The sequence below is a fragment of the Filobasidium floriforme genome, assembly GCF_021052385.1.
Source record: "Filobasidium floriforme strain CBS 6241 chromosome Unknown HD553scaffold_5, whole genome shotgun sequence".
NCBI classification, from domain to species: domain Eukaryota; kingdom Fungi; phylum Basidiomycota; class Tremellomycetes; order Filobasidiales; family Filobasidiaceae; genus Filobasidium; species Filobasidium floriforme.
Window position 1 is genome coordinate 243823 of NW_025763626.1, and position 20658 is coordinate 264480.

General features: G+C 53.0%; 6 protein-coding genes across 6 annotated transcripts; 3 read left to right on the plus strand and 3 right to left on the minus strand.

Moving 5' to 3' along the window:
• Positions 1–3096: 3096 nt before the first annotated feature.
• Positions 3097–4537, minus strand: HD553DRAFT_306999 (uncharacterized protein). The gene is made up of 5 exons (XM_046179370.1): positions 4284–4537; positions 4095–4159; positions 3936–3991; positions 3733–3803; positions 3097–3600 (listed from the first exon to the last, which is right to left on the minus strand). Exons 1-5 carry the CDS (start codon positions 4374–4376, stop codon positions 3322–3324), a joined length of 564 nt encoding a protein of 187 aa, XP_046038382.1. The 5' UTR covers positions 4377–4537; the 3' UTR covers positions 3097–3321.
• A 456-nt stretch (positions 4538–4993) lies between these two features.
• HD553DRAFT_307001 (uncharacterized protein) lies at positions 4994–5807 on the plus strand (the record flags this gene model as incomplete). Its single annotated transcript, XM_046179371.1, has 2 exons — positions 4994–5154; positions 5215–5807. Exons 1-2 carry the CDS (start codon positions 5051–5053, stop codon positions 5804–5806), a joined length of 696 nt encoding a protein of 231 aa, XP_046038383.1. The 5' UTR covers positions 4994–5050.
• A 770-nt stretch (positions 5808–6577) lies between these two features.
• Positions 6578–8434, plus strand: HD553DRAFT_307003 (uncharacterized protein). Its single transcript, XM_046179372.1, has 2 exons — positions 6578–7593; positions 7686–8434. Exons 1-2 carry the CDS (start codon positions 6772–6774, stop codon positions 8334–8336), a joined length of 1473 nt encoding a protein of 490 aa, XP_046038384.1. The 5' UTR covers positions 6578–6771; the 3' UTR covers positions 8337–8434.
• Positions 8435–13516, minus strand: HD553DRAFT_307005 (uncharacterized protein). The gene is made up of 18 exons (XM_046179373.1): positions 11543–13516; positions 11077–11449; positions 10836–11013; positions 10709–10770; positions 10517–10644; positions 10349–10450; positions 10241–10291; positions 10135–10175; positions 9997–10070; positions 9846–9939; positions 9517–9782; positions 9349–9450; positions 9221–9292; positions 9103–9162; positions 8972–9041; positions 8830–8904; positions 8731–8760; positions 8435–8658 (listed from the first exon to the last, which is right to left on the minus strand). Exons 1-18 carry the CDS (start codon positions 13137–13139, stop codon positions 8521–8523), a joined length of 3513 nt encoding a protein of 1170 aa, XP_046038385.1. The 5' UTR covers positions 13140–13516; the 3' UTR covers positions 8435–8520.
• Positions 13517–14503: 987 nt separating this feature from the next.
• HD553DRAFT_184506 (uncharacterized protein) lies at positions 14504–18411 on the plus strand. The gene is made up of 14 exons (XM_046176972.1): positions 14504–14707; positions 14945–14959; positions 15050–15072; positions 15234–15924; positions 15992–16349; positions 16422–16574; positions 16659–17066; positions 17136–17174; positions 17232–17394; positions 17455–17645; positions 17706–17823; positions 17887–17925; positions 17990–18097; positions 18193–18411. Exons 1-14 carry the CDS (start codon positions 14628–14630, stop codon positions 18225–18227), a joined length of 2421 nt encoding a protein of 806 aa, XP_046038386.1. The 5' UTR covers positions 14504–14627; the 3' UTR covers positions 18228–18411.
• A 1286-nt stretch (positions 18412–19697) lies between these two features.
• On the minus strand, positions 19698–20629 carry HD553DRAFT_281754 (the record flags this gene model as incomplete). The annotated part of the gene is made up of 6 exons (XM_046178137.1): positions 19698–19726; positions 19836–19969; positions 20071–20091; positions 20184–20303; positions 20418–20501; positions 20571–20629. The coding sequence occupies 6 exons, from the start codon at positions 20627–20629 to the stop codon at positions 19698–19700; spliced, it is 447 nt and encodes a 148-aa protein (XP_046038387.1).
• Between the last annotated feature and the right edge of the window lie 29 nt (positions 20630–20658).

The window sequence follows — 20658 nt, forward strand, 5'->3', positions numbered from 1 at the left end:
CAGCCCACATGGAAAGATGGTGGGAACTGGACGACCATACAAGGGATTGGGTTCCACAAACTCTGTTTATCGACAACTCCACGCACTGTACACGGCCACTTCAACCGCCTGTAAGTAAATCATCATTCTCCGGCAGAAGCGGTCACTGGCTTAAAGAGGTCGCCCCTGTTCATACTATACCTTCCATTCTCAACTATCTGCTGCTGGCTTTGATTCTGGCTTTTTCGTGAGCACTGAAGTAACGAGGTTCAAAAAGACGGGCATGCCTCTTTCAAGCTTACAGGAGGGAATGCCTGCTTCAATTCTCTAACAGAGGATACTGTTTCGTGGGCGTTGATAAAGGACGCCGTTCAGCTTCAGCTGACTCGGAAGCTTTGATTATCGGTTGGAATCACGATGATTCAGACGCAATTGCTCGCAGGGTTCAAATCCACGGCGATACCTAAAGAGGCATCTCAACAGCCGCCGGATCCGCACCATCGTGTGTTTGCCTTCTAAGGCAGATAGTTCGGACTGTACATTTAAACAAAAGAAGAACGGGGAGGTAGCCGAAGCTACGGAAAAGGAAAGCGGAAGAGCATAGCATAGGGAGAAAGCTGGCAGCTCAGGCATTAAAACGTGTCTGAAGATATAACGGGCCATTATAAACAAGATGTATGAGATTAGAGACATGATAAGTTGTTGACGGCGAACCACCTAAAATAAAGCTAACAGCAAACTCGAGCGTTTGACTCCTGGGAAGCGAAATCCTGCCGGGTGCGGTTCGGTATATTACCGGAAGTTAACAGAATTGAGCAGGCACTCATGGTCTAGGGATTCAGTACTGCTCCTCATCATCATCCTGTCCATGAGACAAGATACTGCCATCGTTGTGTCCCTGCGGACAACTTCAGTCAAATTAACTTCCTGCGACTTACTACAACTTTTAGGGAACACATCAACTCAAGGCCGATGCACGATATTGCCCTATCGATGATGGGCTAGCTTCACGCGAGAGATTTCTAGGCTAAGTAAAAGCAAAGGGGGTCAAACGTGGGCCCATTACCAGTTGCGATCAGTACTTCTCGTTGCAGGAATACAACGGCAGAGAAGTTTCCCACAAGGCAGGCGGAAGAGACCGCGTCTATCCACTGGTACTCACAATTCGATTCTCAGGTCACGACATCAGGCTCTAGCCTTAACAGAAAATGTTGTAATATTGATTAAATCGCTCGAATGTTGCGATTCCTTTGTATAAGGCGCGTCATCGATTTCCACACCGTGTCGTCACGGATATTGAAATGATTTGGCAGAGCGGCCTCCGCCTGCGATTATCCAGAAGTGACGCGATCAAACGTTATGTGATGGCACGTAGCCGATTATGACGGAACCTAGCATTTCCCGATTGGGATACACCTTGAAAGGAAGAGCTCGAATGGAGTTCGAACTCGATTGTGGGCAGAGACTAAAATTTTAGTATATATGAGAGGGGAAAACGAGCAGGTTTCTGCTTCCCATTTTCCGATACAAGGGTTTCCATCGCCACCATCCCCTCTACAACACTTTCCATTCCAAGTCATGTCATACTATCCCTCTTCCGGAGCTGATGCTAGCAGCGCATATGAAGACACTACATCCGGCCTGACCGCCTCCACAACGTCTTCGGATGGGTCGACGAAACGACAAGCATGCGATTTCTGTCATCGAAGGAAGTTCAAATGCGACAGACAGCAGCCCTGTAGAATGTGCGAAGAGAGAGGAGAAGAGTGCACTTACACAAGGGTAAAAAAACCCACGGTCCCTCAAGGTGTCACCTCGTGCGACGAATGCATCAGGCGGCAGGTAAAATGCAACGGAGAAAGGCCAAAGTGTGGAAGCTGCACCAACCGATCTTGCCGTTGGACCGCTGCGGATAAAAGTAGGAGTGCGAGATAGACACGTGCACTCATGATAGGAAAGGGAAGAACGATGTGTCATTGATGGAGTGGCTAGCAGTATCGTTGTCGATACACGATGTACGTCCCAGAGAGAATCAATGACCATGCCAGAAGATATGATACACCACCGTGCCGCCGAGTCCGGAGGAATCAATTAGGTTCTTCGATGGCCCACCAGTACTTACAGGTTCAGAGAGCCGTTCTCAAGCGGATCAATATCGCTGGTACAAGATGTTCTGCGTCCCGAATGGACAGTCCAATAAGGCGCGCGCCGTGTGAAACGGCTCACCACACTGTATACGTGGTCAACACGAGAGCAAGAGGTCTGTCGCTTAGCGCTTCACTCAGGATTGGGCATATGACGATAGCCTTTCTCAGATTTGATGAACGGGCGCGTAGTCCCCATGGGTCACGGCCTCAACCGCCCCAAACAGGAAATTGAATCATCAGATCGCTCGCGCCGAATAGTACAAGGTCTAGCACCTTCATCCGACACCCAACTGATCTTTCTTTCCTCCTCCTCTATCGCACATTTTTTACGCATTGGATTCACCATTGATCTATAGGTCTTCAGCTATCACTCATCGTTACCCGAACAATCCAACATGTGTATGTCACACTCACACGCGCTACTCGCCACCGATCTGGACTGACCGACCGATTTCTTTTGATCCAGTCTGCATTCGCTGCGTCTTCAGCCGCACCAAGTGTATGATGCACCTCCCTCGGGTCTGCTCCACCGTCCCATTCTACTATCCGAATGAGCCCGTACCTCGCACCCTGAGGAACCGTCGCAATCGTTCTACTCGCAACAGCTACGGATCCGGTCGCGCCCAAGCTCAACGAGCTAGCATTTTCTCCTTGAGGAAGAGCGCCCCAATCGTCGTATGGGCCAGCTCGAACGGTCCCAGACAGGAGATTGAGAAGGACGACGAGGACGAGGATTACTTGATGCCTTCGTACCCTTACGATATCATCCTCCAGGCGGAACACGAGGAAGGAGGGGCCATCGAGCAGGAGGTGGGATTGCCGGAAACTGTGGCGGGGGTGCACATCAGGCGAGCGAGCCTCGAGCAAGGGAGCAAGGCGAAGAAGACCGGATGGCTCTTCTGAGGCCGAAGGGTTTGCTTGTATACGATACACAATTCATCGTCTTAAGGAGGAGGATTGTCGCAAGTTGGAAAGGAGGAACCATATTATATAAAGTGAATTAATCGGTACAATTAGGCGTAAAGATCGTGGGGGAACGTAAAAGAGGACAGCCCGAAGCGAAGTAATCAATCCGAATCGATGAGAAGCGAAAGCCCAGCCTGGGAATCCCGTAAACCTGAGAAAGTGAAGGAAAAGCACCCTGTGTGGTAGACGTCATGGGTGTAGACCCGATGACCCTGTAGCCTCAAAACCCTCAAACCAATAGAGCCCCGACAACACCCAGCCCGACAACCCCTCCGACCTTGCCCCAAGCGATACCCATCGCCTCGGCTCCGTTCGCCGGAGCGCTCGAGGCCGCAGCCGAACTCTGAGTTCCGGTAGAGGTGGCGGTACCCATACTGCCACTCTGGGTGGCCGTAGCCGGGTCGGCAGTTCCGGCAGGAGTCACGGTAGGGTAGGCGGAACCGGCGGGTTTGAGCTCGAAAGCCTCAGATTCGGCGTAGATGTTGGTAGAGTTCAAGGTGTCAGTGAGCTGTTGCACCGTCGGTAGTGTAGGGGGACGGGAAGAGATTCGATAAAAAGATCAAATGAGAGACAGGATGAGACCGGGTCAGTACAGAACCTGGGAGAGGTGAAGGCTAGGCGACGATTCGAATGAACGTACCTGGATGGTGTATCCCGTTCCAGCAGGCAAAGCACCAGGGTTTAACAAGTAAGATCCCCGGAAGGCATCCACTGCATAGTCGATACGGAGAAGCGAATAGATAAGTATAGGTCAGCGATCTGCGGTCAGAGGTCTCAATGCCATCAACAAGAAGGAGAGCAAGATAATGACAGAGTTGTTAGCAGGAGATCAGAGAGACTCACAGATGGCCACAATGGGAGTCCTATCCGTCAACAAGTTGACGTTCGGGTTGGCAATACTGCACGAGCGAACAAGCGATCGATTCAGTCATCACATCGACGTTGGGACTAGGCAATCATCACGCCCGGATGGGTCTCGGTAGAGAGAGGCGAGGGACTTACAAGACGGTGAACTGGGCCGCAGGTGAGGTGCCGGTCCAGGAGACGACATTGTCGCTGTCAGAGATCTGTAGGATAACAGGAAAAGTTCGAGGATACATGAACAAAGTAGGAGCAAAAAAGAAGAAGAAAGTCGATTTTGATCAGCAGATTGATCACCATCTCCAACGACAAGCCCAACACTATACTCACCCAGAAGATCTCGCTGGTAGGGGAAGTAATGGTGAACTGAGCGGCAGCCGAGCCAAGGAGAGCGAGCGTGAGGGTGGAGAGCAAGGCGAACATGTTGATCGTTGTCGAAGAATTGGATGATAAGTTGATGTGTTGATGAGAATGGTGTAAACAGAACAAAAGAAACCTGGGGTTTTCGTAACCCGATGGGAATGATAGGTTGCGTAGGAAGGGGGTCTGTACGGTGTAAGTGATGATTTGTATCTGAAAGAACTGAGAAACACAGAATCGATGCTATGGACGATGAACAGTTGATGCAAGATGACCTCGACGACAATGGCAACGGGGGGTGTAAGGAGGAGGCTGACCCCCTCGCGCTGGGCATAGCCACCACCTGACTCTCGCGACAAACACAACATCCCCACGACGCTCTTGGCACAGGAAGGATACTAGCCGCTGATGGCGTCTTTTCGCAATGGACTTTACGACTTCGTATACGTCAGACCTCATGCCTACTTATCATAGCCAGAGCACGCTGTGTATCTAGGTCGAACATCAATATCGACATCAAGGATCGAGCATTCGAGGGAACGCTGATTGCGCGCCTTTGATAGCCTCGGCCGACGTGCGGAAGCTTTTTGTCTCCTTCTTATTTCGGATCCGAATTACGCAACCTCGGTTGTTGTCCCCATCTCAAAGGCTGAACCGGTATACACTTGCTATGTCGCTATCGCTTGACACCAGGGCGTGCTGCGTGGAAGGAGAGAGAGCCGTGGGGCAAGAAGGGCATGGAAGGAAAGGCGACAATACCATCGAGTAGCAGGGCTGCTTTTGGGGTTCGGGAGACAGCGAAGGTCAAGATCAGAGGGGTTTCCCAAAAACATCGTTGCAAGTATGTCATACAAACGAGTTCATCAGAACCTGACAGGGCCATGCGCTGACCTTCGTACAGTCTCTACTATATCTACCCAAAAAACGACTTTGACCAAGACGCTGCAATGATAGCGTTGAAAGAAGCTCCTGGAGAGGCTATAGGCACCTACCCCAAATCGATATTCTACCAAGGCTTGGAGCAGCAATGGCCCATGGACTTGGACAGAGTCGCTACTCCACCGACTCCGTTGCCTCCCTCCAATTGGACCTCGGCTCTGCCCAACAACAAATCCAGCTACGTCCAGGCTCCCTCCACCATGGCAGAGCTACGATCCGGTCTGCAAACGGCAATCGTCAGGTTGGTTTCCGGCAAGGGAAAAGGAAAAGCCGTCGATCAGGATATCCAAGGCGGAAGTGCCACGCTGGTTAGAACCGCGCTCAAAGGAGCGCTTTTACAGCAAAGGCTTACCTCGGACGATAGGCCCGTGAAGCGAGGTACATCCCTCCCGCTCGGCATCAGGCCGCCTACCCCGTCAATCAATACGGCTCGCAACACAGAGGTCACTGCGGCGAGTCTCGGATACGAAGCGAGTCGGAAGGAAGAGGAGGGTCTGAGGGAGTCGGAAGCGGCCAAACTGCAGGTACAGTGCCCGAACGGAACGTGCGTCTAGCAAACTGGTAACAGAAGCAAGTGTTTCGTCCAGGCGTGAATCTCAGTCTAGAGACTGAGGAAGACCTCTTGCTTAATTACAGCAGTCGATCGCCTGCGTCAGCGAGCTCACGCCTTGCGCTCCCCTGCCGACACCTTGCTCGAGATGGATTCACACAGAACTCAGATGAATCAGGATACAGCGGAACGAGATAGATTTGGTCTTCCGACATCATTTGTCGTTTAGCGGGGATATGTCGTTCCTTTATGGAAGATTGGTGTCCAGTTGTATAAGCTCCCGGCCTTTGACAATGCAGATCCGTCGTCCTTCTTACGTGAGTTGATACCTTAGGTTACGAAATTTGTCTTTGCAATCGTGGAAGATGGATGCCATGTCATTGCCCAGTAAGAAGAGCACCTTTCTTCCGCTGGTTATGCAACTGTCTGGCCTGTCATTCGAACGACGACCTAAATACGCCTTGTGCCTCGCCATACGACGTTGGCCACGCCACTCCGGTGGAGGGGGTGAGGAGGATTTTCGATGTCGCTCACACTATTCGAGGGCCAGCCGACTGGACGGCCGGCAATACGATTTGGACTGTATCTAGGCGTTCATAAGATCATCCGTCAATCTCGTTGATAGGGCTGCGACATCATTTCAGGATCATGTTAGCGGCCAGTCGTGGTTGAGACACGATCTATCCTCTGTGTGTGGCGCCATCCTTCCGAGTCTCAGCTCAAATATCAGCCTCGTCGGTGATCATCCGATGTCTATCAGAATGGCCATACTGTCATTTATTGCCGACGTCTACCCAGTAGCCAGTTGTGTCCTTTCAGGCTCGATCCATCCCTCTTGCTCATCTGCTAGCCACTTCGATGACGGTTCTGGCAAACTTGACGACTCACGACTAGGACGCCGCAAGCCCGAGATAATCGACGACCCCCTCGCGATACGCCTTACCACCATTGAATCTGGTTCATACGTTGATGTCAATCTTGTTCTCACCTTCCGCTGCACTACCGACAACTCCTCCACCCAACTCGTCTCGTGCTTGTCGGACTTTCCCACTATCTCCCCTCAACCCGTTTCGGTATGACCAGCACCAGCATCAGAACGGACAGCATCATGACCTGAAGACCGAAGCCGGGACGAGCAATACGACCGAGATGAATCGGGATGATCCGATGTCCTCTCCTCCAATCTCTTCTACTTACAGAGGAGATGGGGGAACGTTCTTCCCACCTCCCTTGGGATCGTCTTCCCCACCTATCCCATCGCCTACTCCAGGAACCTCCTACCACCACCCTCCTTCGTCCCCCTGCTCCGTATCGACCTCGACATCCACCCTGAGGCCGAACCACAGCCAAAGCCTATCCTTCGCCTCTCGAGCAAGAGCTCGTCAACCTCTCCCTCCGAGCCACAGGGCTGCTCCTGATCCTCACGCTCGATGGGGTAGCCAGAGGCCTTCTTTAGGGCGGCATTCGCAGTCGGCGTCTGCAGCGGGCTTTACGTCATTCGGGGAGAGCGTGGATGGCATGACGGAGCGGTCTGTCAAGGGTGCCATGTGGAGGGACAAGTTTAGGCAACAGTGTTTGGAGGTCCGGGATCGTGATTCGAAGAGGGTCGGCGGCAATGGGCCCAGTACGGCGAATGGGGTGGAGAATGGGAGGTCGAGGCAGAGATCAGGGGCGTCAGCTGGGTCGACAAGGAGGTCGAGGAGGGGAGATAAGCCGAAGACTTTCGACCCGGCTGCGGATGATGACGAGGATATGTCAGAGGATAGCGAAGAACAGGCTGATAATGAAGAGGTTCGTCTCGGACTCTCTGTCCAACTGACAGCCATCGCTTGACCGGCTGATACTCCGCATCTCCTGCCGGATTTACGTATTTTTCATCTTAGATCTTCCGACTGATGATGCAGAAACAAAGACGACAACTGATGCACCAAGCTCGGTTGCAGTATGATCGAGAAGTAGGAGGATCAGATCCGGCCGTTCTCGAGATGGATATCAGACAGGCCGAAGCTGAAGCGGAAGCAGAGGCTGAAGCTGCAGCAGCAGCTTCGATGTCGGGCACGGGAACCGCACCCAACCAGTTCACTTCACCTCGTTCTCGTCCACAACCTGGCCAGCCCAGTGTTCCGGGCACAATCTGGAGGTACCGCCCATCGCCCGCTCGGAATGGGATACCCATGTCTACCCCCTTGACGGAACCAACGACGGATGTGTTTTTCATGCACACGGGTGGTACGAACGCCAGCGCGAGTACGAGCGGTATGGGTGACAACACTTCTGGAAACGACTACGGTCGACCGCAGGAGGGATCTGAACTCGACTCAGGGAGGCAGGTTGAACTGGATGAAGAAGAGCTGGCGAGGTTGGCTCAGATGGAGGAAGAAGAGAGGCTCATGATCGATCGCTTCGGGAACGGGTTTCGGGGACCGACACATCCGCCATCAGACGGAATTTTAGATGGATTGACGTGGGAGGATCTGGAGCCGGATGATGACGAGTTAGGGTTGGGGGAGGATGTCGAAATGTCTACTGGTTGAAGAAGAAAGTAGGGGTTTTAGGAGTTCGTTTTGTCTTGTCTTGCGTGGCTATACCGCTTACTGTATCGGCCGGAATCATATCGGGTTGTACCCATAATACCTCGATGTAGAAAATAATGCTATGCTACGAACCTGTGAAACCCTTTTTACAACTCTACAATACACTTGTTCAAACCTTGGCTGTTTACCACATGTTATTTTCTACCTCAGGCTCGGCCTGATCCTGTTCACGCCAGATCTTGGAATCATCTGCAAAGAATTCTGGCGTGTTGATCCTCGCGATGTCTCCCTCGTCGGTCATGCTCGCGTCAAAGACAAAGTCCTATACATCGAATGACGCATCTAGTTAGTGAACTGATAGATTGGAACAGCTGAATCGTTGTATATGCCTTACGACATTATCGTCCGAAGGAGCCATCAGTCGCTAAATCGAGGCGAACGTACACGTGAGTGGGCCGTTTCTTGATGCATGGTATCGAGTCTGGAATCTTACCGCATATTCCAAGAACAACCGGAACATGTACGCCTGCATATCTTCCAGGCGGAAGATCTTGCGGGTGAAGCATCGCTAGAATGCGGATAGCGTCTCGTCAGGGCTCGACTATGCGTGAAAAACCGACGATACTTGGACTAACCCCATTATTGGCCAGCGCTTCGGCAACCTCGTCGAAACCGTCGTCCGGCGCTTCAGGGCTTCCCCGCAGGCTGAACCATATTTGGAGTCAGTACAGTTACGCTGCCCTGAAAGCAAGGGATAATCACTCACAAGGACAAGATCAATGGAAGATCCGAAAAATCGAGACGAGTCGGGATGTACGAGAACCAGCTGCGCAAGATGACAGTGTTAGCAGATATCCGGCGACAAAATATTCAATTGTACTAACGGTATCAAATGGGGCTGGAACCACTCGGTAAAAATACCAGTCTTGAGCACCACTGATTTCGTATTCATGAGACTGTTTGACAGAGATGAGCGCCTCGTTCCCGCCTGACAAGGTTCAGAGGGACTTACCGGCGGAACCTGCCAGACCACGAGTTGCCGTCAATATCGAACAAAAACTTGTATTCATTGAGCTCTTCTGCTGGTTGGAAGTCCGCAAAATCGATCTTATCGCTGTGTAGGCGTAGAGCAGTCAGTTTTCCGCCTGGAGACGCTGACGACGAGCCTCAAAATACTCACTCCATGTCATTACAAGTACCATCCGTCTCGTTGCACTGCAAGGGCTCGCCAGCGAGTTTCATGTCGTAGAAAAAGGCGGACAGGTTGCCTGTCGGTCCCGTCTCCTTTTTCATGCGCAAGGGTCCTCCTTCGGTTCCGATGTCTGGTACCATAAAGGTCGTCTCTGCCTCGGAAGCGTTCTGAGCAAAGTTATGCAGCCTGAACCGATGAGACTTCTCCCATGGCGTGTCTTTGTCCATCCACGATATTCCGGTAGTGCTGCCGCGCTGTTCATCGAGGATGTTTCAGCCAAGACGATGGCAAATTCGAAACGGATGCAGAGATCTTACCCAGGCGACTCGCTGCGATCGCTTGAACCGCCAAGGAGGATCGAACCCAGGCGCATCGGCGAATTGGTCGAGGGGAGTGATGAGGATGTCGGAGCTGATAACAACAATGATAAATCAACGCGATACGGACCATTCTTGTTTCGCAACTCACTTGATCGAAGTCTTGGCCAGACCGAAAAGCGGGATCAAGTTGGTCCTGGGTTTCGGATGTGATGCAGGTCCGCGCTGTATGCGCGAAACACGAACGAGTCAGCTATCAACTCGCGAGGCAAGATCCTGTCTTGCTTACCTTTTCGACGGTAAAGCCATGCAGATCAAGCAGATAAGGGTCTGAACGGGCAAAACGCGTCAGCACTTGCTCGACTTATCGAATCCCGAGCCGACTCATGACCTACTTTTACACATGTCGGTCGCCTCCGAGGTGTCGTAGACCAAGCTACCTCGTTCTGTTGACCAACAATTTCAGCCGAGTCTCCGATACAAGGGTTCCCGTTCAAACGTACGGTCCACTTCGTGCTTGTTGGGGTTCCTCAAGTTAGACTCGCGACGACAGCTCCGGTCCCAACGGATCTCGGAAGAGTGACTCTCGTTCAAGTGGCTGGTATCTACGTAAGGCCGAACTGAGGCTAAGTATACGCTTTCAATCGCAAACGAAGTCGGGGACGACTCACGCTCCCCACGAAGACCGAGTTCGATCAAGCTGGCCCTACGTGTCGCGGACAAGTATATCTGAGGCTGATCGTGGATGGAGAAGACGGCACGCATATCGGGGAGATGCTGCGCGAACGGACGAATGAGGCTGTATGCGGGCAGGGCGGAGAGTATGAGCGACACAATCTAGGTCTACTATGAATTATGCTCACCTCGCGGCATCCTTCGCTCTAGGCAGCGTCCCGCCCCAGTTCAGGCCTCCCATGTCTAGGACCTATTAATCACAGAGTATGCGTCAGTCAAGCTGCAAAGCAAACTGGATCCTTACTGTCTACGTACCTCAACCGAAACCGTCCCGTTATCGACAACGAGCACAAAAGTCTCCTTAACGTCCATCGCCTGTCTCACGCGCTTCCTCATCTCGGCCCGTGGCAGCGCCCAGAAGGGTGCCAGGTCAAGATGAATTCGATCGTATTCGTCCGGCAATAACAAGGAGTTTTCTTGCGCAAAGTTCCACCTGAAAGGGGCAATATGTCTTGCGTTAGATCATGTTTTGGATGCACGGCTGAATTTCACTCACCAGACATCGAATCCTCTAGGCGGTGCCCGTCCGTACCTCTTCTTGTATTCATCCACAGCTTCGCTTAAAGTCCTGCTCTGTCTTCCGATCATCTCTTCCCATCGCCTTTCCCCGAGTTTCAACAGCTGTGGGATCGGATGTTCCGCCGCCTGCTCATCCGTCGAGATGACGAGATGTCCGGTAGGCGAATACTTGTGTGCTCCAGGCAGGTCGGGCAGAGTATGAGAAGCTAGCGTAGGGTGTGAAAGCCTTTCGATGTCTTCCGCAGTAACATCCACTTCTTCCTCCTCATAATCGCTGTCATCTTCAGTAACAGACTTTGACATCTGTGCCAACTTCTGCTTTCTCAACCTCGTTAACGCTCTCTGATAAGCTGTGTGATACAGATCCAGACCGGATTCAGTTTCAGATTTCTATCCCATCACGGTGTAGCGGTCGAATGGGCCAAGTTCGTTTGAGAACTCACCTTCCACCGGGCTCTCGAACCTGCACTCCCCATCGTCCTTCATCTCCTCCTCAAGCCCTTCCATCCAGGCGGGCTGCTGTTCATCCTCCTTTTCGTCGTTCATCGAATCGCTATCGAACGGTAAATCTCGCAAGGGCACCCGGTTCGCAAGCCGGTTTCGATCGCGCCATACTTGGATCCGGGCTTGACGAGCTTCCTCGGATTCTTCCTCCTCGTCGTCGGCTTCGGATCCCAATTCGAATTCGGACTCGTCGAAAAACACCTCGTCGGCCTCACCGTCGGACTCGAAATCCGCGTCAAGGTCGATATCGGATCCCGCGTCGTCAACGTTGACATTGGGGTCATCGTCGTCATCATAGAGGTCTTCCTCGGTCAATACCCTCAGGCCCGTCTCATCGCCCCACTGGAAATCCTCAAAGTATTCGTCGTACTCGTCAATGTAGTCGTCGCTGTCGTCATGGTCGATGGCCAGGTCCGTTCCCCGTCCCGCCTCTGTGTCCCGTGAAAGTCCGTCCGAGTATTCTTCTGTCGTGTCGGACATTCCCTCTTGAGACTCTTGATCTTCCTGAACGTCGTCCTCTTCTTCCCGATCATCGTGGTCATCTCGTTCTGACCTCACATCTACGTCTGCGTTCGGATCCTCGTCTTCTTGTTCATCTTCGAGAACTGCTTCATCTGCGACTACTCCGCCCGCTTCCCTGCCGTCCCGCTCCCAGTCCCGCTCCTGATCTCTTGCCCGCTCGGAAGACTCTCTCTCGAACCCAGCGACTACCCCCGTCGAAGCTCGATGAAAGTCTTTCCCATTCCCTTGTCCCCTGTCTAGCCAGACCGGGTGCATCCTATCCCTGACCCCATCTGCGACCTGATCATGCTTCAGGTTCGAACCTCGACGAGGAGAAGGTGGATCCTTGTCCGTCTTCCACCTCACCCTGTTCAGACCCAGATTCCCCAACCCAGATCCAGATCGTCCTAATTGCGCGCCGTTCCTCGCCGCAAGGATGCTATCTCCAGCGAACCCCGAGTTCAGCCAAGCCAGTGTGAGTACCCCGGCAAGTAGCAATAAGAAGAGCGCTCGACGTGGGGTTCTTAAAAGATGAATAAGCTTGTTCGGGGAAAATATCCTGCTCAGGCTTCTGTTCGAGCCGATGGAGCCGGACCGACCATTAGAGTAGGAGCTGGAGCCCGGATTAGATAGCGGCATAGGGTTCGAGAAGGTGTTCCTCCGGCGGGTCGATCTTGAACTCGAGCTGGAAGACCGTGGCAAGTCTTGACCTGTCAGATCGTCCGGGTCTCTCCGCCGGCTTGATCCGCGAGCTCGTCCTCCGAACCAGCGGAAGAGGAAGCCAAACCTCTCCAACCCTAGTCCGAGTCCTTGATCTCGGCCTCGTCTCTCGGAGAAATCGATTCGACGTCCAGGTCGTCGATCCTGGTTCGAGGTGTCGTAAGAGGACGAAGAAGAAGCCGAGGAGGAAGAGGGGTTCGAGTTGATATGGAAAGAGGTGGAGGAAGGTGAAGGCGAGGTCGAATGGTAGTTGTGATTTGGGTTTGGGTTGATACGGAGTGGACGCGGACTGGATTTGGGTTTAGGGTTCGACATTATTACGAGTTCCAGCTTAACATGAGGCAGGTCGACTTTGGGTATCCGGTATAACCTGTCCTGGGAGGGATCGCGTTGCGTTTCAAATTGTTTCTATTGGATCATCAGGTGATCGGGTGGCTTGATGATGATCAATTGATCAGACGATAAAAGGAAGGAGCATGGCGAGTGAGACTGCTTGAGTGATGGTGTTTCATCTATCGTATCACAGAATCTTCGACCTGCAACCTGCTCATGCTCGTTGGTCGCAATCGCCCGTCCACCCGTTGGTGGTCGTCGCGGTGATCATCTGCCCCCCCTCCCCCTTTCCCCGGTACCGCTCACGCGATACACACGTTTGATTCCACCTCGCGACCCGGTGATCGGGGAGATATACGTACATTATTGTACAACGAGTCCATCAAACCCTGACATGGCCATGTGCTGACTTCCATACAGTTTCTACTATCTATACCCGAAGAACAATTTCGACCAAGACACTGCCATTACAGCATCGAAACAGACTTTTGTGGAAGCTCTTGGCACTGGTCCTGAGACGATCTTCCTTCAAGGCTTGGAGCGACAAGCTCCTGTCAACTTCAGCAAATTCCCGCGGCAACCTATTCCATCCCCTCCAGCAAATTGGAAGCCGACTCTACCAAGTGTCCCTTCAAGCTACCTGCCTGTTCCCTCATCCGTCACGGCGGATCTACGGTTTGGACTTATCAACGCCACCGTAGGCTCCAGTGGCAAAGGCAAAGACAAAGCCGTCGATCAGGACCAGGTTCCAACCGCGCTCAGGTGATCGGGGCGATTACTGGACTCGGTACCTGAAACAGCTTCCGACGAGTGGGTCGCCTTAAGACTTACCAGCATCTTTTCCCACGCGTTCATCATCGACCCACACCCTCGGCCCCGGTCATACCCCCCCCCGCGCTATCGCTCACTCCCAGGCACAGCAGCAGCGAGCGAGCGAGCAACCTCGCCAACCTTGATCATGTTCACGATCCGTATGCTTTCAGCTTTCAGAGATCAATCCTCTCGAATCGACGACCCGATGCTCTCGATCCTCACTTGATCGAGAAACTACGCATTGATCAAGACGTCTGCTCAGAAACGGGTCGCTCACATAAATCTCTCTTGTCCTCCGCTCGCTCGTTGAGTTCTTGGACGTGGATCTCGCTCGTTTCCTTGTGATTCTCACCCTCTAGACGTTCTTTGGTGAGTTCCGATGGTGGTACAAGTACAAAGCAATGCGTCAGACTGATCTGAGCTCGGCGTGTGTACCATCTTGCTTACTCGCTCGGGACTCTGACTTCCGACCCTTCAACATTGCTCTGACGCGAACCCCGGCCCGACCGATCAACCGAAACACCGAACAATAGGAAGCCAACCCGAGGGTCGAACTCGGAATCCATAAACTTCACTTGTCAACTAGGTTACCTCGAACTCGATCTCGACTTTGAGATAGAGGACTACTCGAAGACAACGGCATATTGAAGCGATCCGATGAGCTTGAACGGGAAACCTAAACAGACTCCTGGAGGTGGTGGTGGTGGTGGTCCGGGCGGTGGTATCGGTGGGCAGAGGTAAGTCCAGCTGCACCGTCAGTGATCTCATGTAGGTTCCTGTTGGCTGATATACATCTTTATATGATGTGGTCTTATGCCGTTTCTACTTTGTCCTACGTCTCGCTCGTTGACACATCGATCGGAACTTAAACAACGACTCTACATAATCTCCTAATCTAAACACGATTAATCGTCAATGACCGAACGGCGTTCATGACAACAACAACTGAATTGACGGTGACGAACAATCTGCAGGCGAGGATCATGGAGAGGACCCGCTCCGAACGGCGGACACGGGCATCAGGGTGGACCTCGCGGTGGGGGTGCTGGTGGAGGTGGGGGTGGTGGGGGTGGGACGAGCGGAATGGTCAGGCTCGGGTCTTGTGAGTATAGATTTCCGGTCCAAACGCCCATTCCTCAGAACGTCGTTCGGTACCGTCTTACCGGACGGCTGAGAATGGGAAACATGCCTCATGTGTTCTGGTCGTATAATATTAGCTGATTCTACTCCTCGTTGTCGTCCTGACTGATGCGGGTATGACAGCTCCCAACACTCATCAAGGACTAAGGACAGACTCCGACATCTCACGAGGAGCCGCTGGGAACAACAACCCGGGCAGAATGAGGGATCTGCAACCTTGGGGTTCCAACGCTGCGCCTCACCATCAGCACCAACAGCCGCATGGACACCAGCAGCAACAGCAACCAGGCGGAGGGCCGGGCATGTCGATGGGATCTCCTTCTGGACCAGGAGGATCAGCTTTCCCCGCTCTCGGAAGTCAACCGCCTGCCTCGGCCGGACGAAAGGGTGCTGCGCCTAGCCCTTCGCCTTCGACCCAGACTCCGTTGGCAGGACTGATCAACGCCATGTCGAACAACAACATCAATAACAACTCGCCCACCTCGGCCTCGCCCAGCCCGGCTCAGACCAAATCTCAAAAGGACGCCGAGACCTTTGGAGATCTCGCGTCCGAGTACAACAACGGCTCTATCGGTCAATGGGATCAATTCGCGACCAACGCCAAGTTGTTCGGGACCAAGACGGATTACGACGAAGGGCTGTACACCACGACGATCAAGAAGGGTTCAGGGAGGGAGTGGGAGGAAAAGCTCTTGACAGCCGAGAGGTTGGAAAAGGAGATTTTGGGGGGCAAGACGGACAACACGCATGTCGCCGAGGAGAGGGGACAGGTGGTCGCCAACGGAAATGGCGAGGAGATGGACGAGGAGGACAAGTGAGTCGAGGTTGTTTTGCATATGGCATTCTTGTCATGGGGTTGTTAACCCTTGTACTTGGTATAGGTACTCGGGGGTCAAGAGAAAGACGGCCTATGTACCTCCGGCTCTTCGTCGATTGGCTTCGGGTACTCCTTCCGACGCACTAGCCGCCGCTACTCCTTCTCCTACCGCTCAGCCTGAAAAGAAGGACAACAAGGATGTTCAGACGCAAGCTCAGGGTGCGGCACCGGCTACGACTGCTTCCACTGCTACCCCGGAAAAGCCTGCTACGAAGACGGCTCGAGGTGGCAAGGTAGTCAGCACCGAGACGAAACAGGAGGCGACCCCGGATGCGGCTTCTTCGGTTCCCGTCTTGAACGTGACCTCGGCTGATGGGGAGACTCCCAAGAAGGAGGGCAGGACGCCGGAAAAGCTCAGGACGGTGAGGCTCGAGTTCGATGTTGAAATAGCTAGCTTGATTGTGCCCCGGCTGACGGTGCTGTGGTCTTGACAGGGAGCCGCACGTGGATCCCAGGCGATCAAGGGAGATATCCAAGGGTTCGTCGAGCACGAGAAGGAAAAGCTGCAGAAACAGCGCGAGACCATGGCGAAAGCGGAACGCGAGAGAAAGCTGGCCGACTTGAAAAAGTTTGGAGCGACCTTCAAGGTGAGTCGACGCGCTGCCTATCACCGACCAGCGAAAAAAAAGTCGCATCTGCTGATGGCTAATTTGTTGGCAACGTCGCGCTAGATTCCTGGGGCCAAGCCGGCCGACCTGCCTGTGGGAGGCTCGCAAAAGACCTCTCCCAACGTTAGCTCGGCCAAGCCGGTCGGTGGCGCTCCCTCTGTCCAACCCACGCCTAAACCTATGGCCGCTCAACCCGTTGCCGCCGCTCCTAAGCCCAAGATCAAGATGGTCATCCCGGAGATCCCCCCGTTCCACCGAGCTGCCCAACCGAAACCCGAAGCGATCGCCATTGAGCCGACCGCTGATGTCACAATTCCTCAAGTCAAGGTGGACGAGAGCAATGCTTCGATCGGAGACAAGAGCGCCGATGTGTCTGCCGCCGTCTCGCCTGCCGGAACAATTCCTAAACTTAATCCGGGCGCTTCGACCTTTGTCTTCAAACCGAACCCCAAGGCGGTCGATTTCAAGCCCGTGAGTTTGAATTTAGCGCGGTCTCTGAAGTTTGACTTGTGCTGATGCTCGATCTTCTTCATGGCGCAGAGCGGAGCCCCGGTCGACGCCAAGAGCCCTCCTGCAGCGGTGAGTTTGCTTGTTATGAGCCGAAGGACAATAAGATATTGATATGATCGAACACAGCCCGCCATGGAAATCCCACCTCTCGCCTCAGCCTCAGCTGCCGCTGTCGTACCTGCTCGAAACCCCTTCTTTGGTTTGCAAGTCCCCAAGCGTAATGGTATGGTCAACCTCCGCGAAGACTTTAACCCGTTCAAGGGCAAGGTTGTGGAAGCTAGAAACATCCGTGCGTTCCTACATTTCGCATTGATACCGTCGACCAAGACTGACGCTGGTTTGATCACAGCTGTCAACTGGCCGTTTGCGGGCAAGAAGTTCTTAGCCGCTCTGCATCCTACTGGCGCATACATGACCGCACCGCCGTTGGGAATGGAAGAAGACCCCATGCATGGCCAGGGACATCTGGGAGGACCCATCATGAACCAATTTGCTATGGGTCCGAACGGTCCTTTCCCACCGTATCGAGTGCAGCATCAGGTCAGTGTCGAACAAGCCAGCGGACGGTCGCAGAATTGCTCATGGAAATGGCTTTGACAGGGTGGGTTCCCGGTACCTGGTAGTCCTGGTCAGCCTGGAATGGTTAACGGTCACTTTGCACCGCCATACGGTCCGGGAGGTGGATTCTACGTGCCGCAAGGTGGACCTGTAATGGGAGGTATGTGGCAGGGATTTAGAGTAAGGGCCTCGCGGTTTCTGAGCTCGAGCTTTGACCTCGCAGGCCCCGGCACGCCAAATGGCTTCCCTCAGGGTTTGCCACGTAAGCTTTTCCATTCGCCCTTCTTGCCGCGTTCGATGACACTGATATCACCGGTAATCTGCAGCATTTGCTAACAATCCCGGCAACCAGTCGCCTATGATGGTTGCAAATGCGATGTTACGGCCAGCCGGCAACCCAGTATATTACGTTCAACCGCCAGGCATGTCGCATCGTGAGTTAAAACCAGCCGGCGCATCATGGCTCGGGTTGATGTATCCCTTGCCAATATCAGCCGCATCACCGCATCACTATCCCGCAACACCTCAGTCAGTCATCTCGAACCATCCGGGTGGGCCGCCTAATCAAGGGGGACCTGGTCCCGGACCGGGCCCTAATCCTTGAAGGCGAACATGCAGGAACTAGGGTTGTGTGCGAGCAAAGGCAAAAAGGGACGTCAATGCGACAAAGGGGACATTCTTGTTGCGAGATGAAGCATGATCATCGATATAAGATTGATCGAATTCGCGATAAACTTGCCGCCGGTAGTTTCCACGTAAACAGATCTGTGTCAAGCATTTGGCGGATCAACGACGATCTACGAACAACCTGAAGAACCTGATCGATTACCGAGTTGGCTGCCCTTTCAGAAAGCGAAACATGAAACGCGTTGTGAGCCCTCCGATCTCTACACAAAGGAGGACATGACGATTATCTCACGATTCTCACGCACATGATCGCCACACCATCGGCTGCTGCAGATCCCCTCAGTGCCATAAACGAAAACAGTGATTGTGACAGTCGTGGCGCGACCTGCCTTGTTGCGTGGGGCAGGATATCGCGCGACATGGACAGAGAGTCTTCCTTTGTATGGCATGACGAACCTTGGCCTGCTCGCAGCATAGCTCCAGGTTTCCCCATGGGACTATATATGATAGGACTGGACGAGAAGCTTTTTCGAGGCAAAACGACGAAGCCGATTGTTTGCAGACCTAACAGACGCCTCTCATTCTATTCTCTTTGATCCTTTGCGCCAAGCATATCGATTACACACCCTGACCGCTAGCACTCTTACCATCCACCCGCGTCACTCCGTTCATCATGGGTAAGACATGCCAGCTTGGCAACGTCGCCGTAAACAAGGTAAAAGCCTGACCAACACCATATTACGTCGTTTCCTCAGGTCTTTTCTCTAGGAAACGGTCGTCCCGGAAATCCGACTCCAGTTCAGGATACCAGAAACAAGACAGTTACGGTCCAGGTTATGGAACTCAACCTTGGCAGCCCGCCCCTCCCGCCTACGCCTACCCTCAAGATGTCACCTATTACCCCACGAACTATGCTCAACGACCGAATGCCAATTCGATGCCCCAGTTCAGCAACCCGGGAACGGGGACGGCGTATTATACGTCCAACCATCAACAGAGATCGGGAGGCAAGATGGTCTCGTTTGCGCCGAGCAATGGGTATCGTTGACCTGATTGGACCAGGAGGAGAGCGGAACAGACTGGGATTTCGATTTGGTCCTTCTTGTTGCCTGGGTATACTATTTGCACCATGTATACCGCCGTCCGATTGTTGCTGTTGTTGTATTTGTAGCAGGCCAACTGTACCGACCGCCAATAATCCTGTATTCAGAAAACACAGATGTATCTTGAACGAATACTGGCCGCCTGGACCTCCAAGTCTTGTGGGCATCGATATTAGAATAATCGCGTCGAATGGTCCAATTGTCGCTTCGTTGAGCTTGGACTTGGGTTCATGAGTGTACAATATAGGTAGGTGTCGGGAGTGGAAACGGAGAGGACGACGAAATGGGTCCGGGAAAAGGTCGACTACGAGTCGGTTGAACATCCTCGACAACCTATTCCCTCGCAACGCGAACAGTCCACCATCAGCCGTCTTGCCCGGTACCGCGTTCCCAAAAGAAACAAGGTCCCCGGGACAGGTTCCGTTGCATCAGCTCTACTCACCACAATGCACGCACTCCACTACGGTTCCCTTTTTCAACTGCGCTTTGGGTACCCGGCAGATACAGGTCGACCCCTGATAGTTCATATCCTTGGTCTGAATACATCTGACGCAGCAGAGCTTTTCGTATCCGTTCCTGCGAGTCCGCAATGGGCGATCGTAAGAGGTCAGTACAACATGATCCGTCACGAGCTGGACGATTGAGTCGGAGCGTTCATGGAAGGGGGGTCAACATACTTCTTCCATTTTGCTACCAAGCTACACGCAAAACATCAAACATCTGGATCAGTTTCGCTCTCTCTACGACATACCTCGCCGTGAATCCTTGAAGACGAAAAGAGATTGCTCACTTGGCATCCGCATACTTTTCCTTCAACAGCCAGTCGTACAGCTCCCGGCTGATCGCTTCCCGCTTGTAGTACAGGTCGTAAATGTACCTAGATCGAGCGTGCGATATCCGCATGATAGGCCTGTCGAAATATGATGAGCGAGGTGCAAGGATCAATAACCATGGTAACAAGATTCGGCAGTAATTCAGTATCACCCTGTACGACAGAGAAAGCGATCTTATCTCACAGACTTACCAGACCGACTCAACCTTGCGCTTTCCCTCATGATCATCGTTCTCGGCGTCTCTCATCTTCTTGGCATAATCTTCAAGGATGTCACTGAGCCGAGCGAATTCAGAACGGGTCAATCAGCTGCGTCTCACTTGTTCGAGGAAAGGGTGTACTCACGCGATATCCTCGTAACCCTCTGGAGGTGGTTTCGTTCGGTTCGTTCTAATTTTGGGCATTTTGAAGCTCTCCTTGTCTCAGGTCACCT

What these genes read in the sequence shown, in the direction of transcription:
- HD553DRAFT_307003 (XM_046179372.1), top strand. Translation starts at nt 6,772, where the DNA reads ATGTCAATCTTGTTCTCACCTTCCGCTGCACTACCGACAACTCCTCCA. An exon ending in AACAGGCTGATAATGAAGAG is followed by an intron (nt 7,594 to 7,685) that starts GTTCGTCTCGGA and finishes TTTTCATCTTAG; the next exon opens with ATCTTCCGACTGATGATGCA.
- HD553DRAFT_184506 (XM_046176972.1), top strand. Translation starts at nt 14,628, where the DNA reads ATGAGCTTGAACGGGAAACCTAAACAGACTCCTGGAGGTGGTGGTGGT. An exon ending in CGCCGGAAAAGCTCAGGACG is followed by an intron (nt 16,350 to 16,421) that starts GTGAGGCTCGAG and finishes TGGTCTTGACAG; the next exon opens with GGAGCCGCACGTGGATCCCA. An exon ending in CTTCCCTCAGGGTTTGCCAC is followed by an intron (nt 17,926 to 17,989) that starts GTAAGCTTTTCC and finishes GGTAATCTGCAG; the next exon opens with CATTTGCTAACAATCCCGGC.
- HD553DRAFT_306999 (XM_046179370.1), bottom strand. Translation starts at nt 4,376, where the DNA reads ATGTTCGCCTTGCTCTCCACCCTCACGCTCGCTCTCCTTGGCTCGGCT. An exon ending in CTACCAGCGAGATCTTCTGG is followed by an intron (nt 4,160 to 4,283) that starts GTGAGTATAGTG and finishes GTTATCCTACAG; the next exon opens with ATCTCTGACAGCGACAATGT. An exon ending in GAACGGGATACACCATCCAG is followed by an intron (nt 3,601 to 3,732) that starts GTACGTTCATTC and finishes ACGGTGCAACAG; the next exon opens with CTCACTGACACCTTGAACTC.
- HD553DRAFT_307005 (XM_046179373.1), bottom strand. Translation starts at nt 13,139, where the DNA reads ATGTCGAACCCTAAACCCAAATCCAGTCCGCGTCCACTCCGTATCAAC. An exon ending in ATGGCTTTACCGTCGAAAAG is followed by an intron (nt 10,071 to 10,134) that starts GTAAGCAAGACA and finishes TCGCGCATACAG; the next exon opens with CGCGGACCTGCATCACATCC. An exon ending in AAGCGCTGGCCAATAATGGG is followed by an intron (nt 8,905 to 8,971) that starts GTTAGTCCAAGT and finishes TCCGCATTCTAG; the next exon opens with CGATGCTTCACCCGCAAGAT.